The 18,266-nt window shown below is 42.9% G+C and overlaps 1 protein-coding gene across 3 annotated transcripts in view; it reads right to left on the bottom strand.

Moving 5' to 3' along the window:
- Positions 1-14,973: 14,973 nt before the first annotated feature.
- The window catches only part of VSTM2A (V-set and transmembrane domain containing 2A), a 40,707-nt gene continuing 37,414 nt past the window's right edge, over positions 14,974-18,266 (bottom strand). Inside the window, exon 5 of one of the 3 annotated variants that reach the window (XM_083709918.1) lies at positions 14,974-16,354. In XM_083709918.1, the coding sequence (XP_083566044.1) occupies positions 16,308-16,354 (47 nt within the window). In that variant the 3' untranslated portion in view covers positions 14,974-16,307. The remainder of the gene's footprint in view (positions 16,355-18,266) is intronic. The other 2 variants (XM_083709917.1, XM_083709916.1) reach the window with 2 other exon arrangements.

Below are 18,266 nucleotides of genomic sequence, written 5' to 3'. Positions count from 1 at the left end.
CAGCAAGTTCCCAGGTAACTGGGAAATACAGAAATGCATCCAGGCATAGAAGAGAAGAGGAAAAAGGGAGCTGGAACAGGAAGCAGATTCAGCTGAAAAGGCAGCCCAGTCCCCCTCGCCCCAAATAAGAAGTCAAATTTAAATCCTGTCTCTGCAAAAGACTAAATTCCTAATTCAGCAGCTCTGCATTCACTGACTTCAAACATTTGGCATGGGAGACGTTGACGCCGGCTGCTTCAGGAAGAGATTGTGCATGCTTAAGATGAAATTAGTCAGTGGGGTCACATGAGATTATGAAATCAGCTCTGGTTGTTGTTGGTTTTTTGCTGTGCCAATGTAATAATCATCTGGATGGAAATTCTTCCACAAATCACTCTGGCCTATGATTCACAAACAGAGGTCAACCTGTCTCAGGGCTGTGCCATTTTAAAATCCAGGTGTGTTGGAAAGGAAGTTACACTACAACCCTCCTCCCCAATATAGTGGTACCTCAGGTTACAGACACTTCAGGTTACAGATCCTTCAGGTTACAGACTCCGCTAACCCAGAAATAAAACCTCGGGTTAAGAACTTTGCTTCAGGATGAGAACAGAAATCGCGCAGCAGCGGCACGGTGGCAGTGGGAGGCCCCATTAGCTAAAGTGGTGCTTCAGGTTAAGAACAGTTTCAGGTTAAAAACGGACCTCCAGAACGAATTAAGTTCTTAACCTGAGGTACCACTATATGTATTTTTCTGTGTACAGAATTTTTTAAAATATGAAGCTCCTTTATAATGAACCAAGCTGTTGGTCCATGCAGCCATTGTTATTTGCCCGGCCTTGCTGTGGCTCTCCCCTGCACCTGAAGCCCAAGATCATTTGCAGCCTTTCCCAACCTGGTACCTTCCAGATGCTGTTGGAGCCCAACCCCTGTCGGCCCCAGCCAGCATGCTCAATGGTCGGGGATGATGAGAACTATGGTACAAAACATGTAGAGGGCACATTTTCATTTTTCCAAAAGGTTTGCTTGAATAGAGAATGCTAAAGATTTCTCCTGGGACCTTCTGCAAGCAGGCATGTGCTCTTCCTCTACCTCTGACTTATTGTTGTTGTTGTTTAGTCATTTAGTTGTGTCTGACTTTTCTTGACCCCATGGACCAGAGCACGCCAGGCACTCCTGTCTTCCATTGCCTCCCACAGTTTGGTTAAACTCATGTTAGTAGCTTCGAGAACATTGTCCAACCATCTGGTCCTCTGTCATCCCCTTCTCCTTGTGTCCTCAATCTTTCCTAACATCAGGGTCTTTTCCAGGGAGTCTTCTCTTCTCATGAGGTGGCCAAAGTATTGGAGCCTCAGCTTCAGGATCTGTCCTTCCAGTGAGCACTCAGGGCTGAGTTTCATAAGTAAGAATAGGTTTGATCTTCTTGCAGTCCATGGGACTTTCAAGTTTCTCCTCCAGCACCATAATTCAAAAGCATCAATTCTTTGGTGATCAGCCTTCTTTATGGTCCAGTTCTCACGTCCATACATCACTACTGGGAAAACCATAGCTTTAACTATATGGACCTTTGTCAGTAAGGTGATGTCTCTGCTTTTTAAGATGCTGTCTAGATTTGTCATTGCTTTTCTCCCAAGAAGCAGGCGTCTTTTATTTTTGTGACTGCTGCCACCATCTGCAGTGACCAGGGAACCCAAGAAATTAAAATCTCTTACTGCCTCCATTTCTTCCCCTTCTATTTGCCAGGAGGTGATAGGACCAGTGGCCATGATCTTAGTTTTTTTGATGTTGAGCTTCAGACCGTATTTTGCACTCTCCTCTTTCACCCTCATTAAAAGGTTCTTTAATTCCTCCTCACTTTCTGTCATCAAGGTTGTGTCATCTGTATATCTGAGGTTGTTGATGTTTCTTCTGTCAATCTTGATTCCAGCTTGGCATTCATCCAGTCCAGCCTTTCGCATGATGAATTCTGACTTATAGGTCCCACTAAAAGGTAGATAGTTCAGACTTGTCTATTACCAGTAAGAGCTATTGCTAGTTTCAGGTAAATATGCAAACCAATGTACTATACCTACAATTGATGAGACTTTCCCTCCAAACTTGGTCTGTTTAGTCCAGTATTATCTGCTCTGTCTGACACCATATCTTCACCTCTGTAAGCAGGGACAGCCCTATGATGAGGCAGAGTGAGGCAGCTGCCTCAGGCGGCAGATGCTGAGATGCAGGAAGTGGACAGAACTATGAGTGCCATGTGACCTGCCCTGTACCCACTGCACTAGCCTGCTGCCCTCAAGTGCAGTGGAAGAACCTGCCCTTTCCTCAGTACTGGAGCAAGGTTCAACACCAATCCAATTGGCTTCTGCATGAGCCTTGGGGGGAGTAAGCCATCTTGCCCTTCGCCTCAGGCAGCAGAATGTCTGGAGACAGCTCTGCTTGTAAGAAAACTTCTTTCCCAGTTTTGCAATATATGTGACCAATCCTGCCTCATATGGTTGTAGTAGGCCTTTAAATGTTACAGTGGAATGAATCCATGGAAAATTGTCTGCTAGTGGCAAGGTAGTAATGCTTAAAAGGTCTCATGAAAATGTATTTTTAAAGCTGTATTAGTTGATAGAAATTGCTTCTGTACTTTCCCCACTTACGGCCCTTTGTGCAAAAATTCTACTTCAGGGACAGTGCTGGGTTTGAGTTGACCGTGAACAAATGCCCTTTGATACTCCAATGGAAACTGAAATGGCAGCTAGACTCAACTGCCTACGACTGTTATGAGGACCAGATTTTCTATAAAAGGGGCAGCAATAGCAGACATGTGTGGTGGATGAGTTGTTGAGTGCCCTGTTCAAGCTAACTGTATTTTACAGAATGATTTTTTGTTTGTTTGTTAGTGCTGCATACCATCCAGACCTGTTAATATTGTTTATCATCCAGACTCTCAGAATATCCAGCACAACATGGATTTGGGCTCATTATAGACTAACCACCAAAATTAGTTTTGATTTTCACTTTAGCAGCACAACAAAAGTCCTGTGGTCAAATCCCAGACAGGAAGCTGGAGCATCTAAGCCCGTCTAGCAATGTAAGAAAATCAGCCATGTTCCACAAACAAAGAACAAGGATTATCTGAAGAAGGAAGGCAAGTAGCTCTGGAGATTGACTGCTGATGCTGATTAGTTCTGATAAATAGATGCAGTTCTGTGTCCTTTTCTGGGAAAAGTCAGTAAACTGAAGTGCTGATGTTGGATAATTCTCTCGGTGCAATTAACTATCTGTTGCGGTGCTGACATAGGGCTGGATTATCCATCAATCACCCACAAAAACAAGTGTACTGCTGAAGAAAATCCTTGCCTTTTTTCTTTCAGACCAGAGCTGAAATGACTCCAAATCTACCAGAGGCTGATTTATTTTGTCTATATTAATCAAGTTTTAAAATTATTCAATCCAGTCCCAATTAACTGAGAAAAATTCTTACCAAGGCTGCACACTAAACAGCTTACTCTTTCACATGCTTACTCATAAGTAAGTCCTGCTGTTCTCAACGGAGCTCGCTCATTAGTATGTATTCTTTGAACTGCAGCCTCACATGGAAATCCTATATTCTAGTTAATGCAAGGGGTAAAATATGCCACGGCCGTATTGTCAAAGATAACACATTCTTTCAAGAAAGAATGCTTGAAATTCATTTTCTCTTTATTTCCCTTGCCACTTAAACAACAACAACAACAACAACCACACCTCATGATCTACTTTGCAAGTCTATAGTCCTTTGGAAGAAGGGGAAATAGGTAAAAGGTAAAGGTAAAGGTACCCCTGCCCGTACGGGCCAGTCTTGACAGACTCTGGGGTTGTGCGCCCATCTCACTCAAGAGGCCAGGGGCCAGCGCTGTCCGGAGACACTTCCGGGTCACGTGGCCAGCGTGACATCGCTGCTCTGGCGAGCCAGAGCCGCACACGGAAACGCCGTTTACCTTCCCGCTGGTAAGCGGTCCCTATTTATCTACTTGCACCCGGAGGTGCTTTCGAACTGCTAGGTTGGCAGGCGCTGGGACCGAGCAGCGGGAGCGCACCCCGCCGCAGGGATTCGAACCGCTGACCTTTAGATCGGCAAGTCCTAGGCGCTGAGGCTTTAACCCACAGCGCCACCTGCGTCCCCTAAATACTTTGTTTTAAAGAGTTACAGTGGTAGCTCAGGTTAAGAACTTAATTCGTTCTGGAGGTCCGTTCTTAACCTGAAACTGTTCTTAACCTGAGACACCACTTTAGCTAATGGGGCCTCCTGCTGCTGCCACACAACTTCTGTTCTCATCCTGAAGCAAAATTCTTAACCCGAGGTACTATTTCTGGGTTAGCGGAGTCTGTAACCTGAAGCATCTGTAACCTGAAGCGTCTGTAACCCGAAGTACCACCATAGTGGGGTTGCTTATTTACCGTATTTTTCACTCTATAAGATGCACCAGACCATAAGATGCACTTAGTTTTTGGAGGAGGAAAACAAGAAAAAATAATATTCTGAATCTCAGAAGCCAGAACAGCAAGAGGGATCGCTGCGCAGCGAAAGCAACTGCAAGGCTTTAGGTGCACTTGTCTTGCTTTTGAGTTGGTGAAGGGATGGTTGTGAATGGTTTCCATTCTACAAATCTCACCAGTCAGTGGTCTTCACTCTGCAGGCTTCTCAGCTGCTGGCACATCAATTGAAACCCAGGGGAAAATATCAGGAGGAAACTCCTCCCATGGGTCTCTTTCAAGATCAGGAAATGCAAGCAGCCAATGAGCTTGTGGAGTGTTGTGGGGCAGGGAGAGGCATTCCAACTTCAAGCCACACTGCAATTATAATGTAAGCTCAAAATCCCACCCCGCAGAAATTCTGTAGTAGCAAGACAATGAGGAAGAAAAACAGAAACCTTTCACTGGGGAAGAAAATTTTGGAAAAACTGAAGGACAGATGCTGGCAATTGCCCATTTTTGATACAATCCTACTGGACAGACCACAATATTATATATTGTGGCAAGGGTGGAGAAAGGCTTTGCAGAGGGTGAAATCACTTTCAGAAGTTGACTGGTGCTTCCTTCCACTGCAAGAATAAGAGAACAGATCACATATAAATGATTTACATATGAGCTGTTACAAAGCACAGAGTGAAATTAAATAGCTACGGGTGGCTAACATCAAGAGATTTCTTTCTAAACAAGTGCAGACCTTGCAAATAGAGACTTTAGCATCCTACCTCCATATTTTTTTAAAAAGAAGACATAATTATTTCACAGCAGATTTCTTCTTACCAATTGGAGAGTGCCCAATTCAGCATTCTCCATATGCACACTTCTGTGGACATTTTACTTTATCTAATGGACATTTTACTTTATCTAAAAGTGCCACATCATTGCGTTGGTGTGGTGTTGTGAATTGTTCAATTGCTGAAGTTTGCACTTCTCTGTAGGGAGGAAAGATGACTGCATTGAGAAACTTATTTTTAATTAGCAAACAAGGTGTGTGTGTGGAAGTGTGGGGGAAGAGAACATTTTCCCTTCTCCTGGTGCCTCCAAACAGACTGAGTTGGTTGGATGCAGTTATGTGTTGTCTTCTGCCTACTGTTTGTCCTAACAGCCAACATTACAAGCGTAATTTACCTGAATGGGGGCGCCGCCGCCGTCATCAACCACGTTTCTGTGCTGGTAGCCATTCTGACAAAGAAGCCAGGCTCCAGCCAGAGCAGTGGTTCTCAAAGGGTGTGGCGCACCGCGTTGGTGTGGCAGGAGAGGATGGCAAGTGTGGCAGGAAGATTCAAGGACAATAAAAGAAACATTTAAACATTTCCGTGTAGTACAGTGGTACCTCTGGTTGCAAACAGGATCCGTTCCGGAGCCCGTTCGCAACATGAAAAAAGCGCAACCCGCAGAGGTGCATCTGCACACGTGCAGGTTGCAATTCACTGCTTCTGCGCATGCATGTGATGTTATTTTGCGCTTCTGCGCATGCGCGAGCGGTGAAACCCGGAAGTAGCCCTTTCCGGAACGTAACCTGAAAGAACGTAACATGAAGCGGACGTAACATGAGGTATGACTGTATAGTATAACATCAAAATACTTTTTGTTTTGATATTCAACCAGAAACAGTATCCACACCTCTCTTCAAGAGCATTGGCTCTTATTTTACAGTTCTGCAGAACATATTGCTGTGAAGAGGGATTTTCAGCTGTGACAAATATGCAGGATCTAGAAAGAGAAAAGCTTTGTTGTGTTGATGAGGAGATGAGACTTTGCTTTTCTCAAATTAGACCTAATATACTGTAAATGAGATTACCTGGCAAAAGCAAACTCACACCTCTCATTGAGTTTGTGTACATATTTATAATATACGTATGCAAAAGGCTTGTTTATCATCGCATTTTGGGAATGATTCATGTTCTTATGTAGCTGGATTGTTTCATACTTTCTGGATGTCCCATGATCATATAATAATAATAATAATATTTATTTATATCCCCTCCCTCCCCAGCCGAAGCCGGGCTCAGAGCGTAAAAGTAACACAGTTTACATAAAATCACAATCTATTAATTGAAATACATTCTAAAATCAATTCATTCTAAAATCAATTCAGAATTAAATTAATGGCAACCATTGGGCTAGAGTTCTATGAGGATTACCAAAGGAGGGGGTCAGACTGAGCCTTGGCCAAAGGCCTGTAATAATAAAATTTTATTTATTTATTATAAAGTAATTGTGTTCTATGTTATATATCAAACACAGCAGGTTGTGGTTTCTTTTTGTCTTCCAAAATATTTCTTACCAATGAAAAAAAAATTGGTGTGGCGCCAGCAAATTTTCATTCTGAAACGTGTGGCCCAGAGAAAAAAAGCTTGACAGCCACTGAGCTAAAGCCCTGCCATGTGTTTTGAAATGCATGAATGAAGGCAAATTCCTATTGCTGCTGCCCAGTTCCCTTAACATTTAGCTCCTGCCTGAGGATTGACAAGCTGTCAGAAGTCCAGTTAGGCTACTAAGGATCCCCTCCCCCAACACCTTGCAGTGGAGAACAGGCAAGCAACTAAACTCACGGAAGGGGCTGAGAGAAGGCTGCAATTTTAAAATGCCCCCAACAACTTTTCTTCCCTCTCCTAACTGGGACATGTGCCCTCCATGCAATGACTAGGAAGGCGAGCAGTGAAGGCAGTGCTGATCTTGAAAAGTGCTGCCAGAAGTGGAAAGAAGAGAGGTGGGAACAACTGTAACATTCAGATTAGTAGCTGAGATTGAGCTACCAATCTCTCCTTCACTGCCCCTCATCAGCCACCAGAAGTAACTGACACTGGGCGGACTTTGGTAATCTTTGATAGTATGGTGCCCTCAGCAAAGCCAAAATCTGGCACTCCCAAATGAATCTTCTCAGTGATGGGTCTTCTCAATTTTGTGCTCCCTTGGCTCACTTTGCTTAGAGGGTGGACCCGGCCTTCTTCCATAGGGAGTGGGGATCACAAGTCCCACCACGAAACAAGAAACACCAACTTACTTTCTGCCTATGTTCCATGATCCACCTTGGGGAAGGACCCAGTTCAGTGTCTGCAGTTGTTACACTCTTGTTCAGGGACTTGCAAACAGATCAGACTTCTATTGACCCAGAGACACTCCACCAGTTCAACAGAGGTGTAAATGCAGTTATGCAGTCTTTCAGAACTGCCACACAACTGCCCTGATGTCCATAGGAACTGACCCAGCCCCTGTGATCATCATCTGAGGCCTTTTCTTCATATGCTTCTTTCATGAGAGGTTTGGAGGGTCGAAAAGCAAGAGTAGGCCTTTTCTATGGTGGCTCCTGCTTGTGGGATTTTCCCTCAGGGAGGCCTTTTAAACTGGGGGGAAGAGCATTGTTTTTGTTGGTTATTATGGTATGTATTTTTGTGCTTTGATACTGTAAACTGCCCTGTGATCCTCGGATGAATTAGATTTTGTAGGAGATACAAGATCTACCCACTCTGGAAGAATGGCAGACGAAGGTGATGGACTATATGGGATTGGCAGAAATGACTGGCAGAATCCGAGACCAGGGAGAAGAATCGGCGGAAGAAGATTGGAAGAAATTTAAAGACTATTTACAGAAATATTGCAAAATTAAGGAATGTTAGAATGATGTTGGATAGAAACTAAGTGGTTTCCAGCTGTAATGCTTTAAGAGAATATGGAAGGGGAAAAAAAAGGTTTAGAAATAGGTAAAAATTTATTGGTAAGGATTTGCTGAACTAACAATTTGAATTGGAATACAAAAAAGGGAGGTATGAGGAGGTCCGGGAAATAAGTTAATGAAAATAAGTAATGGAAACTTTGTGTGTTTTTAATTATTTTTCTTTTTGTATTTTTGTTATTTTTTTCTTTTTTTCTTTTTACTGTATTATTATTGAAAATTTTAATAAATATTCTATATATAAAAAAAGATTTTGTAGGGACATTCTGGGCTGGTCATTCAGAGCATACAGAAAGATTTGGAGATTATACAGTACCAAATGCTGAGTAAGAAACCAGCTTCTTTGACTATAACCCAAAGCCATGTAGTTTTGTCGTCAATCCTCTCCTCACTTATTTGCACTTCCTTCTGTTTCCCTGATTCAACAGAAGGAAATGCACTTGCAAATAGGTGATGTGTGCTCCTTACGCCTGGCAGAAAATTTTAGTCTCAGAGCTGCAGCTGCTAGTGAGGCAGCTTTTAATGCCTGTGATCATCTGTTCATAGGGAGGATGGCAGGAAGGGCTGAATTCAGCCATCTGTTCCCTCTTCCTCCCCACAGGCAGGTGGCTGGTATTACTGGAGACAGTTTGATTAGGATTGTGTGTGCACAATCAGTCCTGGATCAGACTTTTCAGGTCAGAGGCAGTTGACTCCAAGCTTTCTTTCAGTTGGATCTCTTACCCTCCCACTGATGATTTCTTATACTCTTTGACCACTTATGGATCTCGCAAGAAGCACCATTTGTGGCATAACTGATACCATAAAGGTAAAGGGACCCCTGACCATTAGGTCCAGTCGTGACCGACTCTGGGGTTGCGGCGCTCATCTTGCTTTATTGGCCGAGGGAGCCGGCGTACAGCTTCCGGGTCATGTGGCCAGCAGGACTAAGCCACTTATGGCGAACCAGAGCAGTGCACAGAAACGCCGTTTACCTTCCCACCAGAGCAGTACCTATTTATGTACTTGCACTTTGACGTGCTTTCGAACTGCTAGGTTGGCAGGAGCAGGGACCAAGGAACGGGAGCTCACCCCGTTGCGGGGATTTGAACCGCTGACCTTCTGATCGGCAGGTCCTGGGCTCTGTGGTTTAACCCACAGTGCCACCCGCATCCCTTAACTGATACCATAGAATCATGGAATTGTAGAGTTGGAAGGGAACCTCTGGGACATCTAGTTCAACCCTTGTGCAGTGCAGGAATATGCAGCTGTCCCATATGGGGCTTGAAACTGTAACCTTAGTGTTATCAGAACCATGCTCTAAACAACCTGCAACTATAGATCATGTTCACAGTTATGTGATTACCTTGTTAATAGCATTAGCATGGGATACAGCCATACCTTGGATCCCGAATGCCCTGGAACTCGGACATTTTGGTTCCCAAACACCACAAACACAGAAGTGAGTGTTCCAGTTTGCGAACATTCTTTGGAACCCAAACGTCCAAAGTAGCTTCCTGCAGCCAATTGGAAGCCGCGCCTTGGTTTCTGAACATTTTGGAAGTTGAATGGATTTCCAGAATGGATTCTGTTCAGCTTCTGAGGTACCACTGTATAGGCATTGTATTATTATTTTTTAAAAAAAAATATGGTTGGTTTTTTTAGATGATGCACAGGGCTGTTTAAAAATGTCCATGGTTTATAGTACTAAAATGAGATGCCACAACACACAGTTTTGTATGTGCATTGTGGTTTTAGGAGTAATGGCAGTTACGTAAGCTCCTCAAAGTATGTAGGGTCAGCTCATAAGTTGTTTTTTTAATCAATCAGGGCATTTATACAGAACTAGTGCTATGCTCCATAGTGCTATTCCATTGTCTACCACACTATCTTCTTTCTCTTGTTGCAGAAATGTTTTTGAATATTTTGCTTGTCTCTCCAAGGATCCACCTGAACTTTGGGATTCCCTTTTCTCCTGTCCTAGTGACCTTTCCAATAAGGGGATTAAATCCCACCAGTGATGGGAGGGAAATATGTGTCTGATTAAAAAGAGGTGAATTCTGCATACTCAATGGAAATAAAACTCAACATGGTGCATATCTTGGTTTCCTGGCCAATCCATGTTCCAGCTGCACATTTGGTAGCTTAGCCTGCAAAAGAGGAGACTGAGAAGAGCGGGGATAGCCATTTTCAAATGTCGAAGGGGCTATCGCATGAAAGATGGAGCAAGATGGACCTGAACTATTGGATTCAAGTTTCATGGAACTAAGCAGGAATAACTTTCCGGCAGAGCTGTTGAACAGTGGTAGACTCTCCTTCCTTGGAGATTTTCAAGCAGAGGTTGGATGGTCATCCGTAATGGATGCTTTAGTTGAGATTCCTTCATTGCAGGGGGTTGGACTAGGTGACCCTATATAATTCTATCAATCTTCAGATATAGAAAACAAAATAAGCCAAACTGGCCATTCAAGAAATATTGGACCAGATGGCTTAAGCAATTTATAGTGATTCGTGTTAAACAATTTATTCTGTGCTTAGCATTGTTTGCCTAAACTAATCATAGCAGATTAGCCTTTGAAATGTGTAAGTCGATCTGATTCCTCGATCTTAATGTTTTTAGCTCTGTCAACACCAGCTGACATTTGCTGATAACATGGCCAAGTGCAAATAGTCATCTCTAATATGGGCTTTCCACTTGGGAAGGGGGTTAGGAAGGAATATTCTTAATGCCTAAACCAAATTCACACAATCTAATATCTGTGTAATTCATCTCTCTCTTATAGCTATATTTAGACAGATAGCCATGCTAGTTTGCTGCAGCAAAAACAGAATCTTTCGTAATATGGCACCCTGTGAGAGACCAAAATTTGGCACCCCCAAATTTCTCAATTATGGATCTTCTCGATTTTGTGCCCCTTCGTCTCAGCACCCTGCCAAGACCACCCTAAATCCGGCGTTGCTTGTGGTACTATAAATATTAATAAATGTATTGTGTCATAAGTGGACCACAGTTCACTCTGTCATGTGCATGGAGTGTTCTGATGGTGGTTCTGCTTATATTGATGGTTTTGTGGGATAATCAGCCTCATATAACCAATATGCTTAAGACTGACAGGCCAGGCTTAGCTAGGTCACCCGCCCCCCTCACCTTGGGAAGAAGGTAATCAAGTATATTGTTGTTCCCTAGCCTACCTGATGAACTCAGTATATGAAGAAGCTAAACTGACCCTTCAGACTTTGCTGGACTCCAATACCTATCAGCCTGGCCAATGTGGAAAAAAATGGTCATGGGCGATGGGAGTTGTAGTGCAACAATTCTAATGTGGACAAAGGGGAGGAGGATGCTCTGCCAGAAGAGAGAAACCCAGTTGACTACAAGAATGAATTTCAGATAAAGAAAATTAAAAGGGATTGTGGCGTTTGCCCTCCTAGGTGTGTGACATCATACTGGGTTCATAAGGAAAGGGTTAACTAATTGTAAAATGACTAACCAATGGGAACCCAAGGGGAGGAGTTAGAGTTAGGGTGGTTGAGAAGTCAGTCTGGAGTTAGAGAAGAGGCAGAGAGGATAAGTCTGTGGGCTGGGCTAGTCTGATGTGAGAATCTGTTAAGAGGAGTCAGTCAAACCGTTGATATACAGGTTACATATGCTTCAGGTTACAGACTCCGCTAACCCAGAAATAATACCTCGAGTTAAGAACTTTGCTTCAGGATGAGAACTGAAATTGTGCTTCGGCAGCACGGTGGCAGCAGCACTTTAGCACATTAGCTAAAGTGGTGCTTCAGGTTAAGAACAGTTTCAGGTTAAGAACAGACCTCCGGAATGAATTAAGTACTTAACCTGAGATACCACTGTAATCAGTCAGATGGTATTAGGAAGGTATAGACCGCTAAAGAAACTAAAGTTAAGAAACTGACAGTAATATTATCTGAGAAACCATAAACTTGTTAATGTTTATAAAATAAACTTGTTTATTTGGTTCACTTTTGACAACTGTCTGGACTCAGTGTTTTACCCGAGAGTAATGGATTGGTGGCAGCGGGGAAGTTGAGCAAAATGGTGGCACAGGGATCAGTGGACCGTTAAATGTCTGGGGACCCTGCGTGATCGCCACAGGGATAACTACTAGCAACAGTAAAATGGGCAAAGTTACCAGCTTCTCCATCAGCTATATACTATGATTTGTGTAGATTTTTCAGAGTTTGGGGCTATTTCACATTTCAGACATCTGCTGAACTGAGTTCATGGAAATCATGTCTGTTTCCAGAGGCTTTGTTTACTTGCTTATTTGGTTGTGTTGTTGTTAATCGTCTATTATGTTTTCTATCTGATCCATGTATGAAATGTATCTTTTGCAATAACTGCTTACCTCTCATTCTTCACTTTTTCATTTGGTTCCTCAGGAACAGCCTCTACTTTTCTTCTTCTTCTTCTTTTTTCACTGAAGAAGGAAATTCATCTTATTGTGCAGGAGTGAGAAAAGTGGCAGGTTCTGCCATCATGGCCATTCATGGGATGTGAGGCAGTTGCCCCCTCCCACAAGAACCATAATCCCCTGAGTCCCAAGCTTTCAATTTATAACAAACATTAAATGTCTAGCATATGTAGAACCTGAGATATGAGGCAAAGTGTGCAGGTGCTATTCCCATTTTTTGTGAGGAATTCCCCTGTTCCCACCTTTGAGTGGGAATCCGAAAAATTCTTATGAATGCCCATGGCTGGCATTTTCCTGTCTACACAACTTTTAAAGGTACTAAACCTTGTTATCACATGATATATTGTGAAGACATCCTTCCTATACCATAAACTTATATAATACTCACTCTACCCTCTCCCCAACCCTCTGGGAACAAGTTGTTTTAAACCCTCCCTTTCCTCCAGTAAACTAATGGCAGCATGAATGGTTCTGTGAAGAGAGGTAGGGATCTTCACCAGAGAATTTACAGCACTCTCACCAAACCAGAATTCCCAAGATTCTTTGGGAAAATGAAACTGGAATAAAACTAATACTTCAGCATAGATTCAGATACGGAACATACATACTTGGTACGGACCTGCACTGTGGATTTTAGCAAGTGCAGAAATGCTCATTTTTAATCATTTGCTATCCCCTTGTGTCTTGCTTGTTAAGATTGTAAGCCACCGACAAAGAGTTGTGATAGTTTATTGTACTGTTCCTTCTCCCTCCTCCTCCTTGAGTCAAATAATTTGAAGACCTGGACATATCTGCCTACCTGTTACCAAAGTCAAAAGCAATTCTCATTACAAATCATGTACAGGAAATCGCAAACCTCGCATTTTCACATAAGGGGTGCAATAAAAATCAAAACATTCCATTAGAATCCTCATAAAGAAAGGAAAAAGTAAGCAACCTCGGGACTTCTGAGTGAATTCAGGTAGGTAAAAGATATAGGGGACCCCTTTAGGGATCCATTAGGTGACCGACTCTGGGGTTGCCATGCTCAACTTACTTTATGGGCCGAGGGAGCCGGTGTACAGCTTCCGGGTCATGTGGCCAGCATGACTAAGCCACTTTTGGCGAACCAGAGCAGTGCATGGAAATGCCATTTACCTTCCCGCCAGAGCGTTACCTATTTATCTACTTGCACTTTGACGTGCTTTTGAACTGCTAGGTGGGCAGGAGCTGGGACTGAGCAACGGGAGCTCACCCCGTCACAGGGATTCAAACCGCCGACCTTCTGATCGGCAAGTCCTAGGCTCTGTGGTTTAACCCACAGCGCCACCCATGTCCCTAAGGTAGGCAGGATAGCAAATTCTCTTTCCTTAGCCTCATAATTAAAAGAAGATCCACCCAGATACAGAGGCAGATTTTCCATTGTGCCTTTCCATTGCATGCCATGGGATACGGGTACACAGCTTGGGGGTACTTCTGGTAGCCTCAGTAGCACAGAGTGCCTTCCATCCAATTCAGTTGGTGGCCCAGCTGCACCGCTATCTGGAGAAGGAGAGCCTAATTTCTGTTGTTTATGCCAGGCATCCCGAAACTCGGCCCTCCAGCTGTTCTGGGACTACAACTCCCATCATCCCTAGCTAACAGGACCAGTGGTCCGGGATGATGGGAACTGCAGTCCCAAAACAGCTGGAGGGCTGAGTTCGGGGGTGCCTGGTCTATGATTTGGTAACGCATTACTGCAATGTGTTATGCATGAAGACAACTCAGAGACTTCAGCTAGTGCTGAAGTCAGCAGCTAGATTGCGCACTGGAGCAGCGTTTTGAGCATATAATGCCAATTCTGGCCTGACTGCACTGGCTGCCGATTAGTTTACAGGCCCAATTTAAAGTGCTGGATTTGACCTATAGAGCCTTGAACAGCTTGGGACCCCAATACCTCAAGGACTGCCTCTCCCCATATGAACTGACCTGGATCTTGCGTTCACCATCTGAGGCCTCTCTTTGTGTGTCTCCTCCATGAAAGGTCCTGAGAGTGGCAACATGAGAGCAGGTCTTTTCTGTGGAATGCTCTCCCTGGGGAAGCTCATTTGGCACCTTCATGAGACACCATTAGGTGCCAGGCAAAAGCATTCCTCTGTATCCAAGCCTTTGACTCAGTAAAAAAAGCTATGGCCTTGTGTGTGAAAGAGTTACTGTTTTTGTTTGTTACTATGTTATGCATTTGTGTGGTTTTATATTGTAAACCGCCCTGTAATCCTTGGATAAACGGTGGTATGGAAATATAGTAAATAATCAAAATATTTGTAGTTCTACATTTTCCTGGCCATATAATCAAGATCACTTCATCTCCAGTAACATACATAAATTAAAAGACGATTCAATACAATTCCGACATGACATATATCCAATGCAAATAATTCAATGCTTGGAGACCATAACAAATTTTAATGTGCATTTTTTACAGAGTAAACAGAGGGGCGCATTGCCATCTGCAAGGGCTCAGACCAGTGAAAAGTGATTGCATGGATTACAAAATCTCACATAGCACTGAATTACAAATTAAAATGAATGCGTTGTTGAAAAGGAAACAGAGATGTCATTTGGTGGCACCACACTGAGATAATACTCAAACTGGCTTGCAGGATGGACCACAGAATGTCTATTCTGAAGTTATATCACACATACTGTAAGCAATTTACAGAATTTAAGTTAGGTTTGCATATACAGGGGTTGCAAAATTAGAGAAAACACATCAAAATAGAGAACACACACAAATAAAAGATGTATTTATAGAAACCTTCAAGTGCTCCCCAGGGGTTGGTGAGGGCCAGCAGCTGCCACCATCAAACAGGAAAGAAAGCAAGAAACAGTAATGGGAGAGGGAAAATCAAATGAAAGAAGATAGGATGCGCAGGAGAAGTTCCAACACTTTATTCCGCCTCGTCCAGAAACATATAGTCCTCTTGTACAGTGAGCAGCTTTGAATTCTTGTCAGATTTGCTGCCTAGAACAAAAAGCACTTTCAACACAAGGTTGTGTTGTTTTAGATCTTGCAGGCCGAGCAAGTTTTGGGTTGGGATTTGGGAAAGGGGAAGTTTGGATTCTGCTTCCTTTCCGCGTAGAGTGGTGCTTGTCCAAGTATAAGAACAAATGTTCAGTTAGATGATGCTAAAAATTTCTAGGCAACCCCTGAAGACTCAAGGGAATTCAATGCTTCTCTTCACTGAATCAAAAAGGAGGGGGGAAAGTGGAAGCAAATGTTATCGTCAAGTTGAACAATGTTCTGTTACACCACTCCAGATCCCCTCAAAGAAAAGACGAGTGGTACATTCCAAAGAAAGTAAGACTTGAAGAAACTATATGCTAGCCTCTTCTCTCCTTTTGCAAAAAAATTCTTTTTAACATTTTGTTTTTTGTGTGTGTGTCCTGAAGAAGGTGCTCCTTTTTGTGTAGAGAATTAGAGTACATTGGGTGCAGAGAGGTGGTTGGAAGTTAGGGTCAACTTTGCTGTCCGCTCCGTAGGTTTTACAGGCGATTTGCTCTTTGCTTTAAGAAGAGAAAGTGATATTGGAAAAAGTCAGCACTTTTTAGATTAAAGCAAAGCACCCTTCACAAAGCCACAAACAAGAAGCAGGACAGAAAGTCCATGGCTTGTAGCTATCCTCGCACCTGCGGAAGAAGTTATAAGATATTCGCTCATCTTGCAGATTTCCAATGCTCCTTTATAAGGCTGTTTAAACACATACATATTTTTTTATACTTAATTAGCTGGCCAGCTTGGCTCTTGTGCCCATGACTGTCTTGGCATGCACTGCAAATAACAACACATACAAAGTATTTCAGTCCCATGGAAGTTCTTTCCTTAGTTTTCTTGTATACCTCTCTCAGTCTCAACAATGCAATCCAATTGCCGATGGCAAAAGGAACAAACTGATATACCTTCCACCTCAAAGCATTTATTTTTCTTTCTTTAATGCAAAACATATATAAAGTCACTGACAAAGCAATCCCCGCTTGGCTAGAAAACACTTCCTGCAGAAATTAAGCAGGCAGCGCTGTGCAGATTGTGACACATCAAACCGAACACAGTCCAGGAGTGATGTGTTGTGGCTGTGCTTATCACAGAAGACTTATCCAGCCCCCTGTGAAACAACACCCACAGCTGGTGGGTTGTGTCTGGCTAGGTGAGAAACAAGCTGTGCAGTCCTGTGCTAAAGAGTCTGTAAAAAAAAAGCATTGCATCGGACAAAAAGGATATGTTCAAAAATATATGTAGCATATATTTCTTCCTAAATGCTTATTATTTCAGGTTAGGCAATTTCCCCTCTCATTAAAAACAATAATTATAAAACTGGGAGTGGGGCAGAGCTCACTAGTGGAAAATTAGCCTTCCATGCAGAAGGTCCAGATTCAATATTGACACCCGAAAATGATCTTGGGTGGCCAGAACAGGGAAGACTTCCAGCTGCCCAAGGCTGCAGAGAGCATTAGGTTGCTACAAACGTTCATAAAAACAAAATGGTGGTATGGCACAGATAGCTGACTTCTACATATCTTGCTGTCTTGGCTGGTAGACCACTGTCACACAGCTAGTAAACTGTGTTCAGTTAGAGCCAAACCAGATGTGTACTTAAATCCGGTAAAAACCAATGGGTTTAAGTGTGCCTAACTAAGTTTTGGACTGGATTAATGCCGGTGAGATCTGAGAGCCTGCACTTTTATATATTATAAAATTAGCAGGGGCTAGCTCAAAGAAACATTAACAGGTGTGACTTGGGGACTGCAATGTACAGAACATTTCTTTGATCACAAAAATATGCATGTTAGTATGATAATATCATTATAAAGCACAATGAAATAACAGAATAACAAATATTAAAAGGTTCATACAAAGTGAAGTGAGAAAGAATCTGCTAAATCTATTTCTTTTTTCTTCTCTTTTTTGTTACTTTGATGATATGGCTGTGACCCAAAAGATTGTGAACACGTGGACTTTTGCAGAAATTAATTAATGTGTGTATACTACATATGGAAAAGGGGAAGTGGGACTGTATCATTGACTCCACCCTGATATCATGAACTTTGGTTATGATGCCCTCTCCACCCACAATATACACACGTTGAACACAATATTTGCCAGCTGGTGCCTACTCAAGCTCAGCTGGGCTAAATGCATGGAGACGCTCCTCTAATTGGCAGGTCCAAATGCATGGCACACCTATGCAGGATAGCTCAGTTGGTAGAGCATGAGACTCTTAATCTCAGGGTTGTGGTTTCAAGACCCAGGTTGGGAATTCCTGGAAGATTCCTTCCAACTATACAATTATATGATACTATGATTCTGTGTTCAGCTGCCATGCCTCAGAGCTACTTCGCAGTTATCACAATGAACATATAGAGCACCGAGAGAGCTTGATGCCCCAGAAGTACAGTCCCATTCTCTCTTCTCCATGTGTACTTTTCAAGTGTGAGCAACGTCTAAAATGGACACTTTCTTGTAATTAGCTATGACAGTTTTCATGGTCTCCTGACTATGGCCTATGTTCTTAGACATATTTGTCCCGAGGCTTGGGATTCCATTGGCCTTGAGAGGTTTAAAACACTTCAAGCATATTGTTGTATGACAGCAAAACAGCCTTTTCCCATGGACATTTATAGTTTCAGAACTAAAAACTGGCACGTTAAGGTCAAGACTGTGCATGGCAAGAATCAGGTATGCACCC

The sequence above is a fragment of the Podarcis gaigeae genome (assembly GCF_964106915.1).
Source record: "Podarcis gaigeae genome assembly, chromosome: 13".
In the NCBI taxonomy this organism is placed as follows: Eukaryota; Metazoa; Chordata; class Lepidosauria; order Squamata; family Lacertidae; genus Podarcis; species Podarcis gaigeae.
Note: the sequence above shows the minus strand (reverse complement) of the source record. Positions and strands in the feature narration are given on the sequence as shown.